This window comes from Artemia franciscana, chromosome 6 (genome assembly GCF_032884065.1).
Source record: "Artemia franciscana chromosome 6, ASM3288406v1, whole genome shotgun sequence".
In the NCBI taxonomy this organism is placed as follows: domain Eukaryota; kingdom Metazoa; phylum Arthropoda; class Branchiopoda; order Anostraca; family Artemiidae; genus Artemia; species Artemia franciscana.
This window is the reverse complement of record NC_088868.1, coordinates 32,042,121-32,066,380: the sequence shown is the minus strand read 5'-3', so window position 1 is coordinate 32,066,380 and position 24,260 is coordinate 32,042,121. Positions and strand designations below refer to the sequence as shown.

Sequence of the window (24,260 nt, the reverse complement as noted above, 5' to 3'; positions counted from 1 at the left end):
GCTGATTGCCCCACGCGAAGAAGTCTGACGACGCTCTCAACAGAGCCCCAGCATGAGGATTAAATCAAGTATTTTCATAGGCCTTAACAAAAAACATATTTGGTCTTCAGATTTACGACAGAATAACATACATCAAAAGAAAATCGCTGGTATGAAATTTGATTGACATTAGTTTGGTAGGACAAAAGAGATGATGTCAGTTTCTAAGATAAAATTTTTGTTTAGTTTTTTTTTTTTTCATTTAAAAACATGGAAAGAAATTTTCATAAGAAAAAATAGATACGCTTTATAATTAATTGAAAACTTCTACCAGTATAATGATATTAATGAAACTATGATAGTCATAAATATATTTAATCTAATAAAAATAATTGATTTAATTTAATAAATTAAACAAAACTTATAAATATACTTAAATTCCATTTTATAATTTCTTAACTAACTTAGTTACAGTAAGTTAATTAAGTAATAAATTTGTGTTCAGGTATAAGCCCGCAAATTCAGCAATTATAGTTGCAAAAAATTCTTAAATAAATAAAAAAGTTACTCAAATATACAACTCACTTCGACTTGCTTCTCAACGAATTTCTCTGCTTGTATAAGCTGTTTTTCAATAGCTTCAACGTGAGGATTCCTCTGATCTCTTGCTGCATTTTTCTTCAGCTCCTCCAGATTCCTCGTGTTTATCAAGTCTGGATCTTCAGGAACTGCTTCATTAGACTCAAGAAAGTCAAGCAGTCCAGCAGGCTGGAATAGGGGTTAAAGAATTATGCTTCAAGTACTACGAACGTCAAAATACAAAACATATGTTTGTCTTTTCGGCCCATTTTAGGCCTATCTATACTTCAAAATCGTAATGTTCTAAGAGGTTTCTTTTGGTTTTCGAGGTCCTTCTAAATATGAAACCAAACACTTCATGGTAACGAACTGTAGTAAGGAGCGACCCGGCTCAATAGTAAACGCAACTCTAAAAAACGGAATTTTGATACTAAAAGATGCATCAAAAGAATCGGATTTTCATTCTGATTTCATTAAGATATGATCATTCTTTCGTAAGTTAAAAATACATCATTTTTTCTATTTTTTAGAATTAACCCCCCCCCCCTAACTCCCCGAAAGAAAGCAGATCCGTTTCGGTTACGTCAATTCGTATCTAGGATTTGTGTTTATTTTTCCCACCAAGTTTCATCCCAGTCCCTCCACTCTAAGCATTTTCCAAGGTTTTAGGTTCCGCCTCCCCCAACTCCACCTTCAACGGATCCAGTCAGGATTTAAAATAACAGCTCTGAGACATGATATCCTTCCAAAAATCAAATTTCATTAAGATCCGATCGCTCCTTCGTAAGTTAAAAATACCTTATTTTTCTAATTTTTCAGAACTAACCTTCCTCCTCCCCAACTCCCCCAAAGAGAGCGGATCCGTTCCGGTTATGTCGATAACGTATTTAGGACTTCTGCTTATACTTCCCACCAAGTTTCATCCCGATCCCTCCACTCTAAGCGTTTTCCAAGATTTTAGGTCCCCCACTCCAACTCCCCCCAATGTCACCGGATCTGGTCGGGGTTTAAAATAAGAGCTCTAAGACACGATATCCTTCCAAACAGCGAATTTCATTAAGATACCATCACCCGTTCGTAAGTTAAACATACTTTTTTCTGAATGAACCGGCCCCCCACTCCTCCCCCAGATGGTAAAATCGGGTCTGGTCCCTGATACGCCTGCCAAGTTTCATCGTCCTAGCTTATCTGGAAGTGCCTAAAGTGGCAAAACCGGGGCAGGCTGACAGACAGGCCGACAGGAAGTCGGCCTTTGTAGCCAGTTGAGTGTTTATCGTTGCTATCGTTACTTATTAAAACGTTGAATATGATCTTATAGAGCCTAATTAGTGCTATACATCTAACATCTATCCCTAACTTTTCAGAATTATATTGCAGCAGCCAAGGTCATATTCAAGATTTTTTTTGGGGGGAGGGGTACACAAAAAAATACTCCCGTCGACATGTATTATACATATATTTTTGCAACTTTTCTATGAGTGAGACTAAGGTTTCGGGGGGGGGGATTTAAGCTGGGACTCCCTTCCTTCTGGATGTGCTTCATGATATAAGGAACTAAGCTCAGATATATCTGAGTTGTCTACAGTTGATAGTTAATCAGTTAGATAATAAATAGCAAAAGCATTGGCCGATACAGGGCAATAAAAAACGGCCAATAAAGAAAATAAATTGGTCATTAAAAGGAAGATAAGCTACAAAAAAGAAACTGAATGTTGCGGCGCTTCATGATATAAGGAGCTAAACGATGGTAATTGTCAGTTATAAAGTTGAACAGTCAACCAGCTCGACATAGAAAAACATGGCCAAATAAACATCAAGAAATAAATTGGTCAATATTGGAAAACTGGCCAATATGACCAAGACAAGTCACAAAATAATGAAATGTTCAAGTGCTTTATGACCTAAGGAGCACAGCTCAGGTACCAGTCAGGTCTTTATAATTGGTAACTGATCAGCTAGATAAATGATACTAAAAGCATTGGCCAAAACAGAGCGAGAAATAAATCAATCAATATAAGAAATTAATTGGTCAATATGAACAAGGCAAGTTGTAAAACAGGAATCAAAGTTAAAAGTGGTTTGTGACGCAAGGAACTAAGTTGGGATGTCAGTATTTACACTTGGATAGTCAACCAATTGAATAATGGATAACAATATAGCCAAGGAAGCAAAAGCAAGCACATCAAATAAACGTGGCTTCAGGTTCACTCTCTTTGTCCAGCAAACAACACCGTACAACAAGAAGTCAGATTCATAGACAGGTCAGAAGTGGCCAAGCAGGTGATAGGGGGGTGTTTCATATTCTGTCAAAATATGGCTTTTAACTCACTAAGTTTTACTTCTCAGTCAAAAATTCGTTGAAGGTTGTGAGTCTTTATTGGTGGGTGTAAAGGCATTGGCTAAACAGGTGGGGGGGGACAAAAATTGACTCAAGGTTGTGGTTCTTTGTTGGTGGGTGTGGATACAAAGCTGTACATAAAATTAGTAAAAGCTTACAGCTTGTGCCCTATGACATGAGCTACTGGTATTCTTTTTTAGGTATATATCCAAAAGAGTTATTTTTTTTATGGAAACCGAAACTTACAAACATGCATCTATCTCTTGACATCTCAACTGTCAACTCATCAACTGTAAACATTGCACAGCTTTTACTCAAAGAGTAACTTTTATACATTTAGATATGTATTTGTAGCGAAAGATATCCTCCCACATTAACACAAGTATTGGGCCATATTTACAAAACTCTTATTTCCGGGCCGTATTTCCGTCTATCATTGAAATTGTCGTCTTATCCAGACATTTTCTAGGAAAACTTTAATGAGATATACCACCTAGAATTCAAATTACGACGTTGATTGTTCGCTTTCACTTCACAAAATCTACCATCATCTGTCATACTCTATCTTAAACAGACATGGCGAAGAAGACTAGTTTAAATTTCTTTTTCAACCGTTAAATTAAATTGAAGCGATATTTAAGTCGAAATAACAGATATAGACCAGTATCAACATAATTTTGACTTTCAATTAAGATAGTTTCACTTAGTCTAATACAATTAAAGAAGTACTTAACATTGCACCCTTGATACTTTGAATATTATCTCTTCGATATAAATGATCTTCATGTGCAATTTTTAATTGCCCGAAATGGGATGTCATCAGAGAGCCAAAAAAGCCCGAAGCTACCAAAACCTGCCAAAACTTTGACGAGTTTATTCCATAAGCTTTTCCAAAAAATGTCATCTAGCATCTGAAGGTTTTTTATAATGTATCTACGTTTCTGATGAGAAATCCATAAATTCTGAAACTGGAAACAAAAGAATCTTCAACAAAATCCTGATCCCTGATCCCGAAATCCCTGATCCCGAAAGCATTGCCATAATAGACGATTAATTTAACATCGGTATTTATAAAACTCACAAGCTAGTTAATGGTGAATTTTTTATACTATTATTCGCAGATTAGCGGCGCAGGGTACTTTTTAGTATCAAATAAGCCAGTAGTCTTTCATCACGATTCTGTAAATGTCTGTTAAGTCTCCTTTTGAAGGATTCGACAGAAAAACTACTAGGAAAGACTCCTGGTAAATCATTCCGAATCGAAGCGTAACGTCGAACAGAGCTGTTCTACAAGTACTCCGTTCTCGGCATGTCAACCTCAAAACACTTAGATCCAGTTATGTTCCTTCGTGTATGACTTCTTAGAAGTGGTCGTTTTTGGACATTTTCAATCTTATAAATATACTCTGAAGAAAGACCAAAATGCCACACTGAACAAGCGAACTCCAGTATTGGAAGGATAAAAGAACAATAAAGTTGGAGAAAATCCTTAGGGGGGCGAGAAAATTTAATCATAAGTTTTAGAAGGGAATCCAAAGGGGAAGCTTGTTTGAGGACGTTTTGAACATGGGCATCCCACTTCAAGTCAGCAGTAATTGTCACCCCAAGTAGTTTAACGCATCTGACAGAGATTTTGGGAAGAATGGGGTTGGCCATCGGTATTTTAAGATTGAACCTGCTCTATTAGCCTTATTCTGGATATTCTGAAGTAGTACCTATGAAGCAACAGCAGGCATGAATATTCAGCAATGGGTCTGATGCAAGACTTACAAAGTGGGATAACTACGCCTAGCCTTAGAGTGATACGAAGAGTGATCCTCAAATTGCTTCTGCAAGAGGTTCTCGCCCGATCAAGATGGGTTTTCCAAGATAGTTCAGTGGAGAGGTAGATTCCTAGGAGATAAAGCTCAACGATTCTCTTTATACCTAAATTTATGAAGACGAAGTTCAGGTATGAGCGGGGTATTTTTGATCAGGAGATCAGCTCCTTCGTTTTCCACGCTTTGAAACTAAAATGAAGAAGACTCTTTCCAACCCAAAAAACCAAATTTAAGCGATGTTCAAGGTAAAACAACCAACATAAACACTTTTTCGATTTAAATAAAGATATTTTAACTAACAGACTAATCAAAATCAAAAAATTATGTCAGCGTTAATGAAGTGTCATCGTATCATTACACTAAGCAAAGCGTTCATAAAAAAAAAGAACTTACCAGAATTTGCTTAAGTAACGCGTGAGCAAATTCATGATTAGTTGTCCACAGCCCAACTAAATATCGAGACAATTGCCGAACAGTCATTAATCTTCTATCAGTTGTTCTGCCTACTTGGGTAAAGAGCGAGATGTGCAGGTGGCGTGGCAACGCTGCCTCTGATAATGCCAAGTCTTGCATATGCTGTGCAATGCCAATTTCTCCTTCTTCTATAATAGACTTCATCAGGAGTCCAGCCCCCTTAACTATGGCCAGGGATGGGTGCTACAAAACATAAAAATTTAAGCAAAAACAGGAGAATAAATAGAAAAAGGATGGAAACATAAAACTCTTCCTCTTTATGCGAACGAGTGAGTAAAAGTTTTTCGAAAACATTTTAAAATGGAGTAAATACAGCATGTTGAATTTACCGATCACCTTTCAAAACGTTTTTAAATGAATATTTTATCATTCGAAGCAGGCACAACCACAAACAAAATACATACATACATTCACACACACATATACACACACACAAAAAGAACCCTGCCATCCTAAATAGTACCCATAGAAGTATCACAAGGAAACAAGACAATTAAACAAACATACACAAATTCCATGAAGCAAAAATATCAACATCTACAAGCTGATGGAGAAGAGACCTGATGGAGATGGAGATGGAGAAGAGATGGAGAAGAGATGGAGATAAACCTATTCCATTGAACATATTTGAACAACCGTGTTGACTATCTCCAATGATCGTCGGATACATCAAGAAAAAAAAAGATAAAAAGACGATTATAACAGAATTCTTAAATAGAAGTTTTATAAATAATGACAATCTTTCTGACTATTAAAAACAAAGGCAATGGCGAAACGAATAGAGCTTCTACGAAGATATGGATTTTTTCAATCTATTTTATCCTAATCCATTTAAAGGCTCCCTCTTTACACTCTCCCAGAAAGTTTCCGTTTCCCTTAAATCTTGCCTTGCGACATCATCCCACCCAGCCGCGGCAAATAGATTAAAATTTCGTTACATCGGGCCTAAAATCTTGTAATCATGCCGCACTAGATGATGTGCTCTCAAGTAATCATTTTAAGATTCATTTTATTTAACTTTATCATTCAAAAGTTACCGTGCGGTGGTACACCGGATGATACTATGCTGGCTTTCGCATGGTCTTGTTTTTGAAATGCTTGGTTTCCCTTTTTGCCTGTGGTAGCACTCTGGATCGACCTCTGCTTCGCGAAAAGAAGCCAAGGGCTCAATACCAGCCTGCCGCAATGCAACAACTACTACTACTAATAACTCATCATATTCCCAAGCCACCTGAGCAAAACATAATTGTGCACACTCAAGTCATACCCGTTTAAACCTTTACTCTTTCCTACCTTTCAGGAAATTTCAATTTTTTTTAGTTATTTCAAATAACCTTCGCTCAACACCTTCTGATAAAGTCCTGCTTATCGTTTGACTCCAAATAGATTGCTGGAAACACCCGCCACTTTGTTATTCTCGTTTTTATATCTTCACTCCATTCACCATCTTTGTTAATAATGCTAACTAGATGAGCGAAGCGTGCACTTGGTCTGTCTTCTCCTTACCTAACACTACATCTTCATCCTTATTTACCCTTAGTTTAACCAACTCTCCCTTCTTGAACAAGCCTACTCTTGGAGCTTCAACTCTAAAACCTTCAAAAATTCATTCATTTAGTTAACATTTTACATTAGTGACTGCTTTAAATTGGTTCACTGCTTGCAAAATCGAATTTCAGAAATATCCGTAAAAAACTTTTAGAATCAGTAATCGTTAAATTTCCGTTCGAGTAATCTTTTTTCCGACATTCACTGGTTCCATGGGATCGGACCTCTTGATGATGATTATCTTATATTTCACTGCCTTTTAGCTGATAATACCATGTATATTCTAAGATTACATGTCACACACGAAAAAGCCTTCAACTTTTTTTTTAGCTGTACATAGTAAAAAACGAGCCCTAGTTACAAATGACGTCATATTATTTTACTATAACGCCATTTATGGTTGTAGCCTGCGATTGTGATGTCATTCATCATCAAGCATAAATAAAATGAGCCTTTAAAAAACCCTTTGTTATGTTCCAGTGCCCCGCTAGCAGTGGAGTGAAAAAAAAGAGGACACATCTGTACTACCCATGTAAAAAAGTTTTTTTTTTCTTGTTTTTCAAGCCAGTAGACTATAAATTGCCTGAATAGGGTTTGCGGAAGTGGCAATTCCAATGGTGAACTTTACGTTTCGATCCAATACTAGTTTTTAGGCTTTCAGGCTATTTTTCAAAATTTGCTTAAACTATTTTTCGAAGAATATTTTACTGCTAAGACTAATTTAGACAAAAGCTAACATTCCTGAATCAACTAAAGAAAGGGTAACTGAATTAAATTGAATTCATTTATGACCTGTATAATAAGAACATAGGCACAATAATTACCAAAATAATTACACAATACACATGCCAATAATTACAAAAAAGCAATACATTTACTGTTTTAAAAGGGAATACCATGGGTCTATTGATTCCTTTATTTATGAGATTCAATGCATCCACCAATGGCAGCATTAAGGTCTATAATACCTTGAATCCTAATGGCCCAAGGATTACTTGCCAAGGTGGGAGGCCGAGGAGATATTTTGCATACCGGTAATAAGTTCCTAGGAGTTGTTTTATTTCCATTGCCAAGAAGGCACGCCAAAATGGTGCAATGTACAAAATATTTGGAAGCGCATATGAGTTATACAGGTTAGCTAGTAGCCAGTGGAAGTTTGTTAGATACTTTGCTGTCGTAGGCACAGGACGTCCGGCGCTGGAAATGATGGATTAACAGTTTTCCCGTTGCTGTAAGAGAGTCATTTCCAGTTAGGAGCAAATGATATTCCATCAAGATAAACTTTACATCCTTCAGGAACTGGGCCTCACTACCACTTGGGACTGTGGTAGTGTGACCACTTTCCAGAATACAGTTATTAAACACGATTGGGGATGCAGTTATTGCTGGTGTTACTGTTAGACATAATAATTTTGAAACTATGTCACTGTGACGCATTATTTATAATCGCTGCGTAAATGCATGGAGACAAATTTTCTTGGCCTCAGATATATCGGAAATCCAGGGAATATAGACAAATTATTTATGCTACCCTAAAATGCATGTCATTTGGCAGTGGAACGGTGTTATTTTGTAAGTAACGGGTCAGCTGTGTGACACTGCAAGCTCAGCCAGAGCCAAGCCAGCACCAAATTGGTGCCTAGAGATATCTGGGGAGAAAACACGGGAGGCATCGGATGATTTGCCCCAAACCCTGCATTGCACTCCCGGCCGAAGGGAGAGAATCTGGAGATCTGTTTCTGCTCTATGCAGACAATTGGTCACTTGTGAAAATGTTTTTTGTTTTAATGTTAAATGCGTCAGGAACTAATATAAATACACCAGCTAGGAAAAATTACATTCCCCTTGGCAACAAAGATAACCACGTTCTCTCCTGTCTCAAAATTGTCTCTGACTTTTAATCCGAGTTCTTTCTTTCAAAACACACCTTAAAACTGATGGTAATAACGCCATCGAATCTTCAAGCATGTGCAGGAGAAGATTTCAAGTCCCAACATGTGTATTCCAGCCATTCTGATCATAGAATGGTGGGAAGTGGACAATTCCAATGGAAATTTAGGGTTCTGGTGCCATTTTTAAGCAACAAAAGACACAATTTCCAAATAAAGCACTGATTTCAGCCACATTACTCAAAACCCAATTTCAGCCTGACTTGGGCCGAAATAATATCGAACAAAAATTTAAAGACAGCCAATCAATTCAGAACTATCGAAGGCAATCTAAACAGATACCCTTTCAGTTTCAGACATAAATATTCCACGTGACGGCCTATTTGCCCCTGCACTGATTAAAGCTGTTATACAGAAAGTAGGTCAAGTCTTACTAGCAGTTGTCCAACATTGTATAGTTGCACACAAGCTATTAATAGGAAGGTAGGTCAGCGGATCTTTTTTGGGGGCGAATGGGTTTCCTAGTCACCCATAAAGCTCCACTGTAAGCTCAAATATTCGTCCTTCTTGTAACAAATCCTTCTAATCCGTACAATTGTTTTTTTTTCAGTTTTGATAGAAGCTCCAGGGAAAACTGCGATATCCTGAATATTAAATACTGTCAAATGTCAACATGACTATTCAACAACATGATATACTTTCAAGGTCCAGTCAAAATTGATCCTTGAAATTTATATTTCTAGCTCCAATTTCCATAGGAATAGCGAAATTAAGCACCATTTCCGTTTCAGACAGTTCGTGGTAACGAACTGCTAGTAAGCAGTGACCCGGCTCAATAGTAACCAAAACTCTAAAAAATGGAATTTTGATACCAATAGATATATCAAAAGAATTGGCTTATTATGTTGACTCAAAATATATAAATTTCACAGAGTTTAGTCTTACAAAGTTTAGAGTTTAGTTTACCCATCAAAAGCAACGAGACATTAACAAAAACTTAGGGGAACTAGGCCCGCTCGCATGCCACTTTTTTCCCAAGACCATACGATTGAAATTTTGAGATAGCTTTTTTGTTCAACGTAGTTGAAAGACCCAAAAGCTATGTCTTTGGAGATAACATTTTCCGTCACGGCCCCTGGGGAAAGGTCTTTAAGTTATAAATGTTCCATTGTTTTCGTATAGTATTTGTTGGGAAGCATGCATATATTTTACGGGTGGGGAGGAAAAGAAGAATTTTCTGCTGGGGGGATTTTGCACGGGATGAATTTTACACGGAGAGGGAAGTTTCCAAGGGGTTAACTTTTCAGGATAAATTTTACACTGGGGGTAATTGCCAAGATTCCTATACGAGATTTCTTATAGATCATGCTTTTTCTTTACTGACTGAAGTTTACGCGTGGCGATGTTAAAGGTTATTGTTCGGGGTAAATTTTCACCAGGATTGAATTGTCCCGAGAATATTTCCGTGGGAAGGGGGATTTAACGTCGAGGTGGAACCACATATCCGGGCGTTATTTAAAAAAAAACATCAGAAATTAAATAGAAAAGAGTTTTTTCAACTGAAAGCCAAAAGCAACATTAAAACTTAAAACGAACAGAAATTATGTATATGAGGGGGGTTGCCCCCTACTCAACATCTCGCTCTTTACGCTAAAGCGTAAATTTTGGTCCAATTCATTAAAAACGTCTCCTGAAACACAAAGGGTGTTTAATTAAAATAATAAGCAACTTTTTTCAAAGTGCCAAAAAACTTTAGCGCAAAGAGCTAGGTGTTGAGGAGGGGACAACCCCACTAAAACACAATAATAATTTCTGTCCGTTTTAAGCTTTAATATTGCTTCTTACTTTCAGTTGAAAAAACTTGTTTTCTACATTTAATAAGATTAAGCCCCACTGAGGTTAAGTGCCATCTATGCACCAGATTCACTGCATATTTTTAAGATTCAGATTCACAGCCCAAAGCAAAGTAAAAAATTTCAATTTTCAAATATATTATCGTAGCCTAAATACATTATTGTTGTTCCAGAATATCCGGAGCCTAAAACTACACGTGGTTGATTCCCATAGTTTTTTTCTTTATTAGCACCATCACTTAAGCTTACGGAACATAGCGAGTGGGGAGTTGCAATTACAAGAGCTAAGAGCTCATATGGCACTTGTGACGAGGCCGGGAGAGCCAAGAGCTCACATGCTATGAGCTCTAGCAAAATTCTAAGAACCAACAGATTGATTTAAAAGGAAAATCAGATGCTTAATGCCGGTCGGCATTTAAAATAAGAGCTCTGAGTCACAAGGTCCTTCTAAATATCAAAATTCATTAAAATCCGATCACCCACTCGTAGGTTACAAATACCATATTTTTTTATTTTTCCTCTCCCTTCAGCCCCCCCCCCACCCCCCAGATGGTCGAATCGGGGAAAACAACTTTATCAAGTCAACTTGTGCAGCTCCCTGACACGCCTACCAATTTTCATCGTCCTAGCACGTCCAGAAGCACCTAACTCGCCAAAGCACTGAACCCCACCCCCCCAGCTCCCCCAAAGAGAGCGAATCCAGTAAGGTTACGTCTATCACGTATCTATGACATTTGCTTATACTACCATCTAAGTTTCATCCCGTTTTCTCCACTCTAGGCGTTTTCCAAGATTTCCGGTTTCCCCTTTAACTCCCCCCAATGTCAACAGATCTGGTCGAGACTTGAAATAAGAGCTCTGAGACATGAGTTCCTTCTAAATATTAAATTTCATTAAGATCTGGTCACCCGTTCTTAAGTTAAAAATACCTCAATTTTTCTAATTTTTCTAATTAATACCCCTCAGCTGCCCCAAAGAGAATGCCAATCACGTATCTATAGCTTGTGCTTATTCTTCCCATCAAGCTTCATCCCAATATCTCTACTCTAAGCGTTTCCCGAGATTTTCGGTTTCAAACATTTCTTTTTCCTTTCTCCAGCCCCCTATGTCCTCGGATCCGATTCGAATTGAAAATGGAGCATCTGAGACATAAAATCCTTTTATATATATCAAGTTTCTTTAAGATCCGATCACCATTCAAAGATACCTCAATTTTCACGTTTTCCAAGAATTCCAGTTTTCCCCTCCAACTCCCCCAATGTCACAGGATTTGGTCCGGATTTAAAATGAAAGCCCAAGCACAAGATCCTTCTAAATATCAAATTTCATTAAGATCTAATCACCTGTTCGTAAGTTAAAAATAACTCATTTTTTCTATTTTTTCCGAGTTACTCCCCCCTCCCCAACTCCACCAAAGAGAGCGGTTCCGGTCCGGTTATGTCAGTCACGTTTTTTGGATTTGTGCTTATTCCTCCCACCAAGTTTCATTCTGACCTCTCCGCTTTAAGCGTTTTCCAAGATTTCCGGTTCCCCCCTCTCCAACTCCTCCCCCCCCAACGCCTGATCCGGTCAGGATTGAAAATAAGAGATCTGGTTACGAGGTCCTTCTAAATATGAAATTTCATTAAGATCCGATCACTTCTTCTTAAGTTAAAATGCTTCATTTTTTCTATTTTTTTAGAATTACCCCTTCCCCAGCTCCCCCAAATTGAGTAGATACGTTCCGGTTATGTCAATCACCTATCTAGGACTTCTGTTTATTTTTCCCACCAAGTTTCATCCCGATCCTTCCACTCTAAGCGTTTTCTGGCACTCGGTAGATACCAAGTGCCATAAAAAACCATTGACAATTCGGGAGCCAAAGACCTGAGCTACTGTCCCAATAAAACTAGAGAATAACTGTAAATGTCAAAGGCCCGAGCTATCTACCATAACGAGCAAAGGATGCGGAAGAAAGTGAAAAATGTACACGAAGTTAATTTTTACTAACTAAAGAGCCGGCGATACCAAACTATACTACGATGGCTAAGCTACCCCAAGGACAAAAGGAAAGAGGGGCCGTGTTTGCAAAGCCCAAAGAAGTGGAAAAAGGGGTGAGGGGGGGGGGGGTAGAGCCAGAAAATCCGGCCTTTTGTCACCAATAATTTTTCATTTTAAGTGCCTGTGAGTTCGTAAGCATTTTCCTTTTGCGCTGAAAAATGGCTAAGCAAATCAAGCAAGTAGCATGAAAATTTACACAGTATTGGAGACATGAAAATTAGGCATTAATACAAGCTATAAAATCCGAAAAACGGAAATATGACTTCATTACGTCATTTGTATACATTTTAACATGATGCATGCAGGAATCGAAGGTCCAAACTACCAACCGAAGGGAGGGAGGGAACGGAGGGAGGCGACACTAGGCTATATTTGCAAGGGTCGAAAACAAAAGCCATGGTACGTAGAGGATAAAGGGAAGGGATAAAAAGCCAGCAAAGCTGGCTCTCACAAAATAATACACAGTAAGAGTACATCATTATTTTCAATATAATGAAAAAAGAATTCTCCAATGCAACAGCACAAACACATAAAAAAGAAAAAGAAATAGACAGAAAGAGAAAAGAAGACTGTTTTCCTACATTAGTAATTAATATAGATCAGTACTTGAATGAGGCTTAAACCCTACTCATCCATAGAATTACATAGGCCAAACAGCATGGAACCTCTTAGCAGGGTTTAAAGAGACAGGCTTTAAACAGATTAGGATGGAGGAGAAGTGTGCGTAGATGTGTTGGCCCCAGGCGGCTTTGTGCTGTAGTGAGTTGTTAGCAACAGCAGTGCTAGTATGGGTCTTATCACGAATAAGCCAGTAGTCAGTGTGTCTGAGTTAGTTGGTAAAAGACAATAAGAATAAACGAGTGACATTTAATAGATGGAGACGCGCTTACATTTAGCTTGGAAAATGCTTAGATTTTGGATTGATAATGTGATTTTGACACAAAACCCAAAAACAATTTGTGTGAATAACTTACCATGTAAGGTATTTCAACTCTAGTAGTAAAACTTAAAATCCGGGCTTTCGAAATTTTATACATTTTTAAAGTTCTTCCAACGCCAAAGAATTTCCAACGAAGACTCCATAAGAGCAAAGCTTTGAAACAAATGGATTGCCAAAGCGTCACTTCCCAAATTTAAATACATTCTACATTCGACAAGCTTGAACCTCAATAACATTTTTACTCTTCAATGTACTCTAAATTTTTACCCCTTTCCAATGTACGCTCTCCTTATATAAGTCAACTAGACAAAAATATAATAAGACCTAGGAAATGAGATGTGAAAACAATTAAAAAATACTTCAGGTGAGTAACCAGTTGTAAAATGTCAGATGAGTGTTTTCAGACTTGTAATTCGTCAAGAGTTACAGACACTTAAGACTAAATAAAGTGAAGTGTGAACTGCCCTTAATAACTGCAATAACTGACACTTGTTAAATACCTGGAAGAGTCTGAATATAGTTTTCCCTCTGTCTGCTACCATTTCCAAAAGTGTGTCAAAATGCTTCTCGTCCGTTGTTTCACTATAAGGAGCAGACAGTGCAAAATTCAAAAAATCAAGCATGGCAACAACGACCAAAGCGCCAGTTCCTCTTTCCTGAAAAATTAAAACTAGTATGACAGACTCTGACAACCCTGACAGCATGACAACTTAAAAAAACCAGTTGAACGAACAGAAAACAGTCAAGTTACAGAGCAAAACAAAACTATTTGTGTATATTCTACTAAACCTATATTTTATTTTTGGTTATTTCAGCTTTTTCATTTGGCACTAAGAGGGAGGACCGTTTACACCCATTTAGGACCATTAGACCATTTAGTTCTGACCATGGGTTTTGTCAGTTCACGAACCCATTCAAAAAAAGAAAAAAATAAATATGCTCCAAGCCGGGAACAGTTCTTTGACCACTATAAAATTACGTTTCCTCTTTTACAGCAAAGCTACTCCCCTTTCGCTTACTCCGCAGATGCTAATATGCCTAATTCTGTTTAAAAACCGTCAATCGAAAAAAGGTATAAAAAAATCATCTATGTAAAATAGAAAAAAAAACACTTTTATTCTAGTTATTTAACCTAGTTCTTTAATCTTTGGCCAACTGTAAATCATACGTTGAGATAATACCACTACTACTACTACTACTAACTCACTGCGACACCAAGCCACCAGAGGCCCACGCAGCTACGCATATTTCTCCTTCATCCGAATCTATTCCAACTTCCCTCTTTACACCCTCCCCAAGAAGTTCCCATTTCCCTTAAAACTTTCCTTGCAATTTCCAGCCAAGCCATTTGGGGACGACCCACTTTTGTCAGGCCCTAGACGGTTGGCCGACAAAGACTATCTTTGCCAATCTCTCATCCTTCATTCACAAAACCTATCCTAGTATCTCATCCTTACTCTCATTATAACCCTTCAAAGCAGGATTGAACCCAAGTTTCGTAAAACTTACTGTTTGAGATGCGGTCAGTAAGTCGGATACCCAAAACGATCCGTAGGCAGTTTCTCTTGAAAGCATCTAGCAACTCCTCCTCCGTTTTTTTGGAAAGCCCATGATTAACAACCATACTTGACCACTGACATCATTGTAGCTTCCAATATTCTAATATTGATCGGTGACTTATCTTCCTATTCTTCCAAACTTTTTTTTCAACTGTGAAAAAACACACTAGGCCTTGCCTCTTCTAATTTCCCATGATTAAAGCACCCATCATCTTTACTAATAATACTACCTAGGTGAGTGAAGTTGTCCACTTGATCTACGCAGAATGAAGCTAAGTGAGTGAAGCTGTCTTCTATCTACGCGGAGATAGAGAATAAAAAGAATACACACAAACAATGTTTTTCGTCAGGGTTTATAACAGGCTTAGTAACGAGGGGGACAGCAAGGGAGACTGGGACACAGTTAAAATAGAAGTGATTGAAAATCTGATCGAAAGAAATTTTTTTACTCTTATGAAGTAAATAATTTTTTACTAGGTCAGAAAATAATTTCATTTAGCTCAGAAGAGGCCATCAATAAAACTGTTGCCAAAAGGGCTTACGAATGGTGGGCACGGTAAAAATGAAAAACTGTTAATATCAGACTGGCTCAATATATCAGTTTCGTATTCCTGACTGTTTTCCGTTTGACTGACCGTATTCCAAACAGTAAGCTTCACGATGAAGGTAGTTCTACCTCGATATCTAGGGCTATAATGAAAGAAACGTTGAGGTGTCTAGGGCCCGTTATGCAGATGAAGGATGACATACTGACATAGAGGCGGGTTAGCGCTGCAGCGAGATGTTAGTAGTACCAGTAGTAGTATTCCAGCTGCTAAAAGTAAACAACACAAGGTTGAACGCTATCCTTACTTTTACATTTTTTTTTTATTTAAACATTTCGAACTGTCTAGGAAAATTACTACAAAAACTTGTAAGATTGGACAGAAATCGTGCTTAATCTTAGTTTAATCTGATTGCTTTTGTACTTACCACATGGTGACACCACATGTCTAAAAGGGATTCAAGAAACTTTCTAGTTGACAAAAGGGAAGATTTGTTGATTTGTTCCTGTTTCAACTCCCCATCTTCATGCATAGGCACCATGAGGGCACAGAGCGTATCCAGTGCAGCATGTGCAACACCCTCATTGTTGCGCTTTAGTGCACGAACAATACGAGATCCAAGCTTCTCTCGAAATCTTCAAAAAAAAAACTTAGTGAAAGCTAGAAACATTACTACAAATCTAAAAATCATTCAAATGTTTTTTCACTCTTTCCAATTAAAAAAGAAATAGTATTAATTCTTACCCTTAACCGAGAAATTCTAGACAACCGTCTTCACACTACAGCTGAAACCAAGACTACGATAAACGCCAGGCTTCACTAAGCTCGGGGTTCCCTTCCTACTTTGGTATTTTCCAATTAAAAAAGAAATAGCATTAATTCTTAGCCTTAATCGACACTACGACAAACGACTTGCCTTTGTTCCTAAGGGACTCAAAGGGGCTCACCTTTGACTCCAAAATCAATGTTCTTGTTTTTCACTCTGGTATTTGGGTGTTTTTGGTAAAGTGCTAGTATTCTATAATCATACAAAGGTTATCCATTTTGTGCTACTTACCCTAGTTTTTTTCTATAAAAGGGGGGGGGCAATGAAAACTCAAAACGGTATATTTTCATTTTGATTACAGTTCCAAAATAAAATTACACAATATAGGCTTTCATTAATTTGGTAAAGTGACAATTTCCCCATCCATATGAAAATCTAGACCAGTACCCATGAATATGTTCCATAGTGTTGCTGCAGTTCCATTCTTAATTGAAACACATGCAAAATAAATAGAGGCCAATCTACCATTCTGTAGATTATTTATAAATTCAGTGCGGTCATTGCAATACGAGGTTTCGGGCAAGTTGTAAGAAATACAGTAAGGCAATGAAAAAACTAGTCTTAGTGTACTGTTTTATGTGTCTGCAGAAGGAAATAAGTGCCTAAAGTTCATTGTTTATCCATACAGATAGGGTTACAAATCCATACCGATAGGGTTCTATATGGATAGATTGCAGTCCATTTTGACATAGACCCTATCAAACGAGATGACGCTACAAACTCACTTTTACTTAAACTTGAAATAAGAAGCTAATTCTGCTAGCTCACAGCATCCCATTTCACTGCAATGTCTGTGGAAAGTTTCATGTTTTGTCTTTTCTTCTGTTTTTTTTTTTTACGAGGTAAACGATGTAATTTTTTGGCCTATATTTATTAGAGGAGGGGTCTGAAACATTAAAAATTAATTATAGGGTCAACTTTTCCACAATTTCTTAGGCAAATTCTTTGCACGATTTTTTCTATATAGAGATATTTCCCTTAGGCGCCTGTAAGGTGAGGACGGAGAGGGGTATGAAAGTAGTATGGGATTAATACGTCGCACGGATACATAACTTACATAACCGGTTTGCGTAGCAGCCAAATCCGGTCACTGACCTTCCTTAGCAACCAGATTGCCTATAGTCCCACGGACACCGCATTTGCATAGCCCAGGAGGAATATAATTTGCATAATAACATAAGCATATAATTTACATAATTACATGAGGCCCTAGCAACCAGCCGTAGCTAAACTAAATCCAATATTAGGCTGGAATTTAAATATATTTCATACTAGTAAGAAAGTAGAGTTCAGAGAGAGAACAGTTTGATTATATCTTATCCATCTAGTTTTTATTTGACAAGACATACTAAAAAAAATGAGTGGTTTGTTTACACTATTGGAAGTTGATAGTAAAGTTGGCAGCAGCAGCAATGATAGAAAGACAAGAGTACGAAACGTAGCAATAGAAATTATAAGAGGATGTCGACATGGGATGAGATGTTTGCGAAATAAGTGATATCATTGAGCAAATTCAAATTGAAGGAACAGTTAAATGCATATACATAGACTTCAAGCTGCTTTAAATACAATAGTGAAATATATTGAGGACAATAAATTGAATCAGAATGTGAAAAGAGTGGTATATATTTTATTGTAATTACGAATAAAAATATTTATAAATAGAAAATTGCTTTTTGTTGCTAGATGTTGTTCTAGTACGTTACCACCCCTCTCACTAGAGATATTCCCGAAGTATGAAGAATTCTTGGATTCGTTAGTTAGTCTGTAATCAGCTGTGAGAGTGTTATGATTAAAGATGGATGGAGGATTTATGAAACATAAAATGATGCGAAATCTTGTGATTTTGGAAAAATGTTTGAAACTAAATGACCATTTTCAAAAGCCATCGGTGCAAAAGAAAATATTCCCTCAAAGAATGCTTGACGATATTGTGAAAGATGAATCTCCAACTTTGAATTTGTGTATGATGCTAATGAGCCGTAGCCCAAACGCATTAATTCAATTTATTGACATACTAATCGAAACAAAACAAAATGTTATTGTGGATTTGCTTTTGAACACTAGCTACAAATTCAATGATGATTAAAAACTCTATTCAAATGATTTTTCAGTCAATTTTTTCCATGAAAAGAAAAAATAAGTCGAGAGTTTGGAAAATTAAGTCCAAACATGTTTAATTGATTTGAAGTGTGATGTCACTCGATTACTCCTCCTCTTTCTCTAGAATTAGAAAAGAGCATTACCTCTATTGATTGTAAATTAGTTTTGTTTTGACAGTGATAGAGTCAACACTGAAAAAATGCTCTATGCATATCCAGTGTGCATGAATACATTGGACAGCTGGTTATCCTGTGAGAATTGTAAAATTGTCAACGATATGATGAAAAATGTACATATCCAATCCATATAAATTGCATACAGAATATGCTGTACAAATTGAAGACTGTAATTCCTGTATTGAAGAGATGTGTGACTCTCACACAAGAGGATTCCTATGCTCCAAAACTTACTATGATAAATGTGATCAATGGGAGAATACCCATCCTGGTATGATTGGAAAGAACCCTAACGTGATATTAGATTATTACTTCTATGAGACTGGTATCATCATGGTTTTGAATTGTTTTGGGAGGAAGAATGAGGTCTACGCTTCAACTGCTGGAATAGCAAGAGAATGTGGTTTCTACATCATCGCTGTGTAGACAATTGCTACTATCATTAAAAGAACTGCTGATTTTTACTTGGTTGTTGATTCTCCATTAGAAAACACTTTATGTGATAATGCTTCAAATAAGCAAATTGAAACACGTGAATTCTACAATATGAATGAAAAGAGTATAATTGACTTCACAAAGAGATACAATAAGAGTGAACTTACATTGCACTGTAGAAAATGTGACCCTGACTCTGAACATCAAGATAAATCCATAGTGAATTCGGATGATCTGCCGCCATTAGTTGTTCTTCATAACTACCTATACATACAAGAAGAAATCTAAAGAAGAAAGAAAGGCCATTTTTATGTATATACATTTTTATTAATAAGCAAACTTACAAAAATTTTTAGAACATATTATTCGTGAGGCACTGCAATCCATATTATACATGTATGAAAGTGTGTTCAGGTTGTCAAAGTAAATGTTGAACAATTCATTGTAAGTATAGCCACGACATCAGAAAATGAAATATAATAGTGCATGAAAACGATAGCTTTTATTCGTTAAATCCTGCACCCTCTTCTGGTTTTGAATAATAGATTTCCCACTGTTTTCAATAAAGTAGTTGATCTGAGGAGTCCATAATGCGCATGGTAGGCCAAGAGGATCAATGAATTCAATGATCTTTGCTGTTTGAAAAATGCATAGCCAATGACCCATCTTGACGTTCGATAGACTGCAAATAACAACGATAAGTGCATTGTAAACACTTTGAATTTGTTCAAGGAAATCCAAGGCTGTACAATAGGATTTGTATTTGGACATATTCTCATCCATATTAAATACGCTGATTATTTGATATGTGCTCATGGTGCGAGGTCTAGAAGAACACTGCCTTCAGGAGTGATTTCCCAGTGAGTTTCAAATTGATTTAATGATATTAATACAATACTCTGATCTAATGGTTCGACAAAGGTACATTAAAAACGTAAACTCCCCGTTCGTAAAATACTCATATCTTGAGTGCCAGACAAGTCCAATACAATGATGCTATGAGCTTTTTGCACACATTGTGTCGGTTATACCCTTTTCAAAAAGTTGTGAATCTCGATCTAAGGACTGTATTGTCAACTCATACAGGGTCCTATAGGATTTATTAACAGATAAGTCATACAGTGGGGTTCCATTTACCTTTACACACCAGAGAAGAAAGTCCAAACATTTCAAATTTAGGTGGAGAACTTGTCCACCATCCCATAGCACTAGACTTTTTACAAATGCCACTGCCGTATTGAAGGGATTTCATCGTCAATAAATGAAGTGTCTGTAAGGTGCGTGAACCAGTGGCAATATATCGCGAGGCTGGTGATTGAATGAGGTACAAGTAGTTCGATATTTTCTTCCGTGGTTTCTTCTTCTTTGACAAGAGTGATTTATTTCATTTCTGACCTGAGTCGAGACTGATGATTGATGCACATTTTTTCAGCCTTTTTAAACCTCTTCCACTTTGTCAAGATTTCACTTACCCTCCAAGGGATCGTACACCGAGCCTGAAATTTTCCAAACATTTTTTTTTATAACCTTTGCGAGAGCTCCAATTGTGTAGTGTAGTGGATGCAAAATCCGCGGAAGCCAGTACAATATATTTACCCAAGGATAGTGCAGAGCAAAATAACTTGGCAAACCAACTGCAAGATTATGGTCCGAAATTGCTGAGTGACTTTTGTAATAGTCCGTTCCATGACCCATTTATTTGGACCAAGAGTAGCAACATAGCAATTAATATCAGGCCAAAGGAATAAAATTTTCTATTAGACATCTTGTTATTGGACCGGCCGAAAATGACATGTAATTACAGTCAAACTTTTCGTTACTGCTAAAGGATCACCTAATTTAGTTCCTAATGCAAAATGGCAGAGTTCCAAGTAAGAAGTGTTTACAGGGATATATTGAAAATGTTTATATTGTAATTATGAACGTGGTCTTGACTGAATTTCCTTCAAGAACACGTAGAAGAGGAACGTTACTATTGTAAACTCTCGATGTTTCAGCGAATGAAGCGTAAAGAAATATACAACTGTCCGAGGACAAGCCAGGTGGATAGTCGGCGAAAATGACACGATCCATGCCGCTGGTGCTTCCAGCACTTTTACCATTGATTATATTTTGTATGAAATCAAGAACATCTCTAAGATTATCTTGAGAATAACCTTCTCATGGTCAATGGGAGAAATAATGTAAATCTTGCTCTGCTCAATTGAATAATTAAATTGAAAGCCACCATTTTACACGACATAAATAATTCATACTACCAAATTCTTTGTATGGTGATGTGATGAAGGCATATTCATAAGAATTAATTGATTCTATCCATTCCTCGGTGATGAGTTTTCTAGCTTTTATACCTTTCATGTAGACTTTTTAACTTTCATAAGGTCTAACTTTTATGTCATATGTACGAACTTTACTCAGGGTATTATATGAACTTTTGAGAATGCAGGCAACAAAAGAAACTTCATACTCAACATCGAATTTGATAGTAGGAGAGAGTTTTGTCCAACAATCACCTGTTTTAGTCAAATCATTGTAAAGTGGATCAGAGACATTGGACATGAATATCACAGAGAAATCATTGGGCATTGTATGTGTCTTCAACTGCTACCCAAGAAGCAAAATCAGACCAAAGTTTGTTAGTTTTTATCTAACAAACGAACAAGTAACTATCTCTTGCCCCTGTGTGTATCTTTTCAATTTGATAGACTCCAGTATTATTTTTGACTTTTCGAAGTTCATTGTCATAAAAACCACCGAAAATCTCTTCAACTTTCCTGTCTTGTAGACGATGCGATACAAGTTTAGTGTTTAGGATTTTTGACACTTTAAAAAGTTCAGTGGGCCACAAGTAATTTTCCTTCTCAAAAATGTTAGCAGTTCGATTATTTCGAATTAAAAAGTAAAAAAAGGTAAAGGATACGGCATTAGACTTTACAGTCCGTACCGGCGGTGCTGATCTCCGTTTCTTGGCCCTTCAGCCAGGAAGTGCAACATCACCAACATTGAATTTTTTCTTCTTCACAAGCTTTTCACTGGAATATTATTTAAGAAAATTGTAAAGTGTATATCGTTATCTCCTCAACGAACTTCCTAAGGGCTAATGTTCCGCAAAGATCGATGGGGGCGTTGCTTATAAATTTCCTTGATTTCATCTAAATCTTGAATAAAAGCGACAGTATTTTTCAATGTACAATATCTCACAAATCAAAAGTCGAATAGTTCTTATCAATCGTTCGGCCAATGAATCCTTTATAGGATTATGACTACGACAGAGAATTGTATTATATTTCGACAATACCTTCTCTAAGTGTGGATTAAGAAATTCAATACCTCGATCCGTTTGAATTTTTCTATAGCGTATTTAAATACTATAGAATGTATTTAAATACTTTCTATAGCTTTAGCAACTTCATCACCTCTCTTTGTCCGCAATGGAATAGCATATGCATAGCGACTGAAGACACTGATTGCAAGTTGAATATATTTTTAGGGTGTATTGTGAAGCCTTTGAATCTCATCTAGCGTTAAATGATCCGCTTGTATCATATGCAGCGGGAAAAAGGCTTTAGTTTTTCGACAATGATTACCAAGAACCCTATGATTACGATGTAGATTGTAACTTGGTTTTTTTTTGTAGATACTCTCTCGCTACTCCTTTTTGAAGTCCTGTGACATAAAAAGTGTGAGGGGACTGAGACTTCCCACTTCACCACTGTTTTCATAAATACGTTTCAAAACTTCAAAATTTTTCACGCAAACACGTAGTGTAGTGTCCATTACCCTTTTCCATACTAGTGGGTGGTGATGATGGTGATGAGTTGATGTCAAGACGTCTTCACTTTTTCCTCACCACCATTCGTGTCATCAAATCATTGTTTCTACTAGTAGCGTTAGGTGGTGCGAATATTTTCAAAGATAGATTTAATTTTTTTAATGTTAGACTACTGCTATGTTCCATTAATCTTTTTAGAATTTGCTTATTGATAATAAGATTTTTGGGGAAGTTTAATGTGATTAAAAAGTTGTATAGAGAAATGTTAAATGATAAAAGACATTTATGATTTGTAACCATATCATATATTATATCAAGTACATTATAACTTTTCCCCTGAATTATAATTCAATTACCTTGATTATCAATTTTAATGTGTTCACTTTCCATAAGATATGTCAAGAGTCTTTTACTTTGCTCACGATATAACTGTAGCAGAAGGTCCCCAACACTTGACAAAACATTAGAAAATGTTGAATCTTCCTCCTCTAGCTGCGTTGTTGTTGTACCAGAATCTTGAGGCGTTTCCTTTTTATCAATGAAACTAACATTGACCAGTCTCACGTGATAGGGTTTATGCCTGTCCACTCGTCAAGGGGCATCTTGAAGCAAAAATAGTTTTCATCGTCGGCAATATTCGCATCATTAATGAATTTACTGAGATTGTCCTCAAAGTGTTACAGTGGTGAAAGGGCAAGATCTATTGGCGTCAATTTGTAGTGTTCAGTCATTTTTCTAGAGAAAACTATTTACAAGTCCTGCAATTATTGGCGCTCAAAGTGAAAAAAAGCTACCATCCACTTGGAGAAGACGTTTTCTTTTACATTTAAGTCTTTTCTGTTATTGCTTCTTGCTAGGGCACGTAAAACGGAACGATGTTGCTTTGTCTGTTGCTTAGCTAGTTCTGGCAATTGAATATTGCCCTCGGTTAAATTTAAACAAAGTTCAGACATGAGATTAATGAATTCTTTATCAACATCATGTTTGAGTATGGGTTTCCTAAATGTCAAAGAGTAGTCATTTAAACCAGTGCCTTAATTAAGGTGTCTTTCAATTCACGTTTAAACATGCTTTTATTCCTGTTCCTATGAGAGGTGTCACTAATCATCTGTTTCTTTTATGCCTGTCTTACAGTATTAGCTTTTCCCAATGTTTTCACCATGATATTCACAATGATAACACAATAACCAAAGAAGCATTGATTCCATTGACCAAAATCAGCTAGGCTTCTGACAAGACGTAAGTAAAACCTGTTACAATCACATGAGGGTGTTATTCATGAGCTGAATAAAACCCAGCTTAGATTTCCATCTGATTTCTCAGACAAGCAGAAAGCCAGGACAATATTTACATCACAGAAATTAATCAAGAATAAACAAAATCT

The 24,260-nt window shown here is 36.8% G+C and overlaps 1 protein-coding gene across 1 annotated transcript in view; it reads right to left on the bottom strand.

Annotated features, from left to right (window-relative positions):
• The window catches only part of LOC136028322 (dnaJ homolog subfamily C member 13-like), a 227,470-nt gene that overhangs the window by 145,153 nt on the left and 58,057 nt on the right, over window positions 1-24,260 (bottom strand). The window contains exons 9-12 of the mRNA XM_065706093.1: window positions 15,992-16,199; window positions 13,961-14,116; window positions 5,110-5,373; window positions 565-747 (exon numbers count right to left, since the gene is read on the bottom strand). Coding sequence (XP_065562165.1) covers window positions 565-747; window positions 5,110-5,373; window positions 13,961-14,116; window positions 15,992-16,199 — 811 coding nt within the window. The remainder of the gene's footprint in view (window positions 1-564; window positions 748-5,109; window positions 5,374-13,960; window positions 14,117-15,991; window positions 16,200-24,260) is intronic.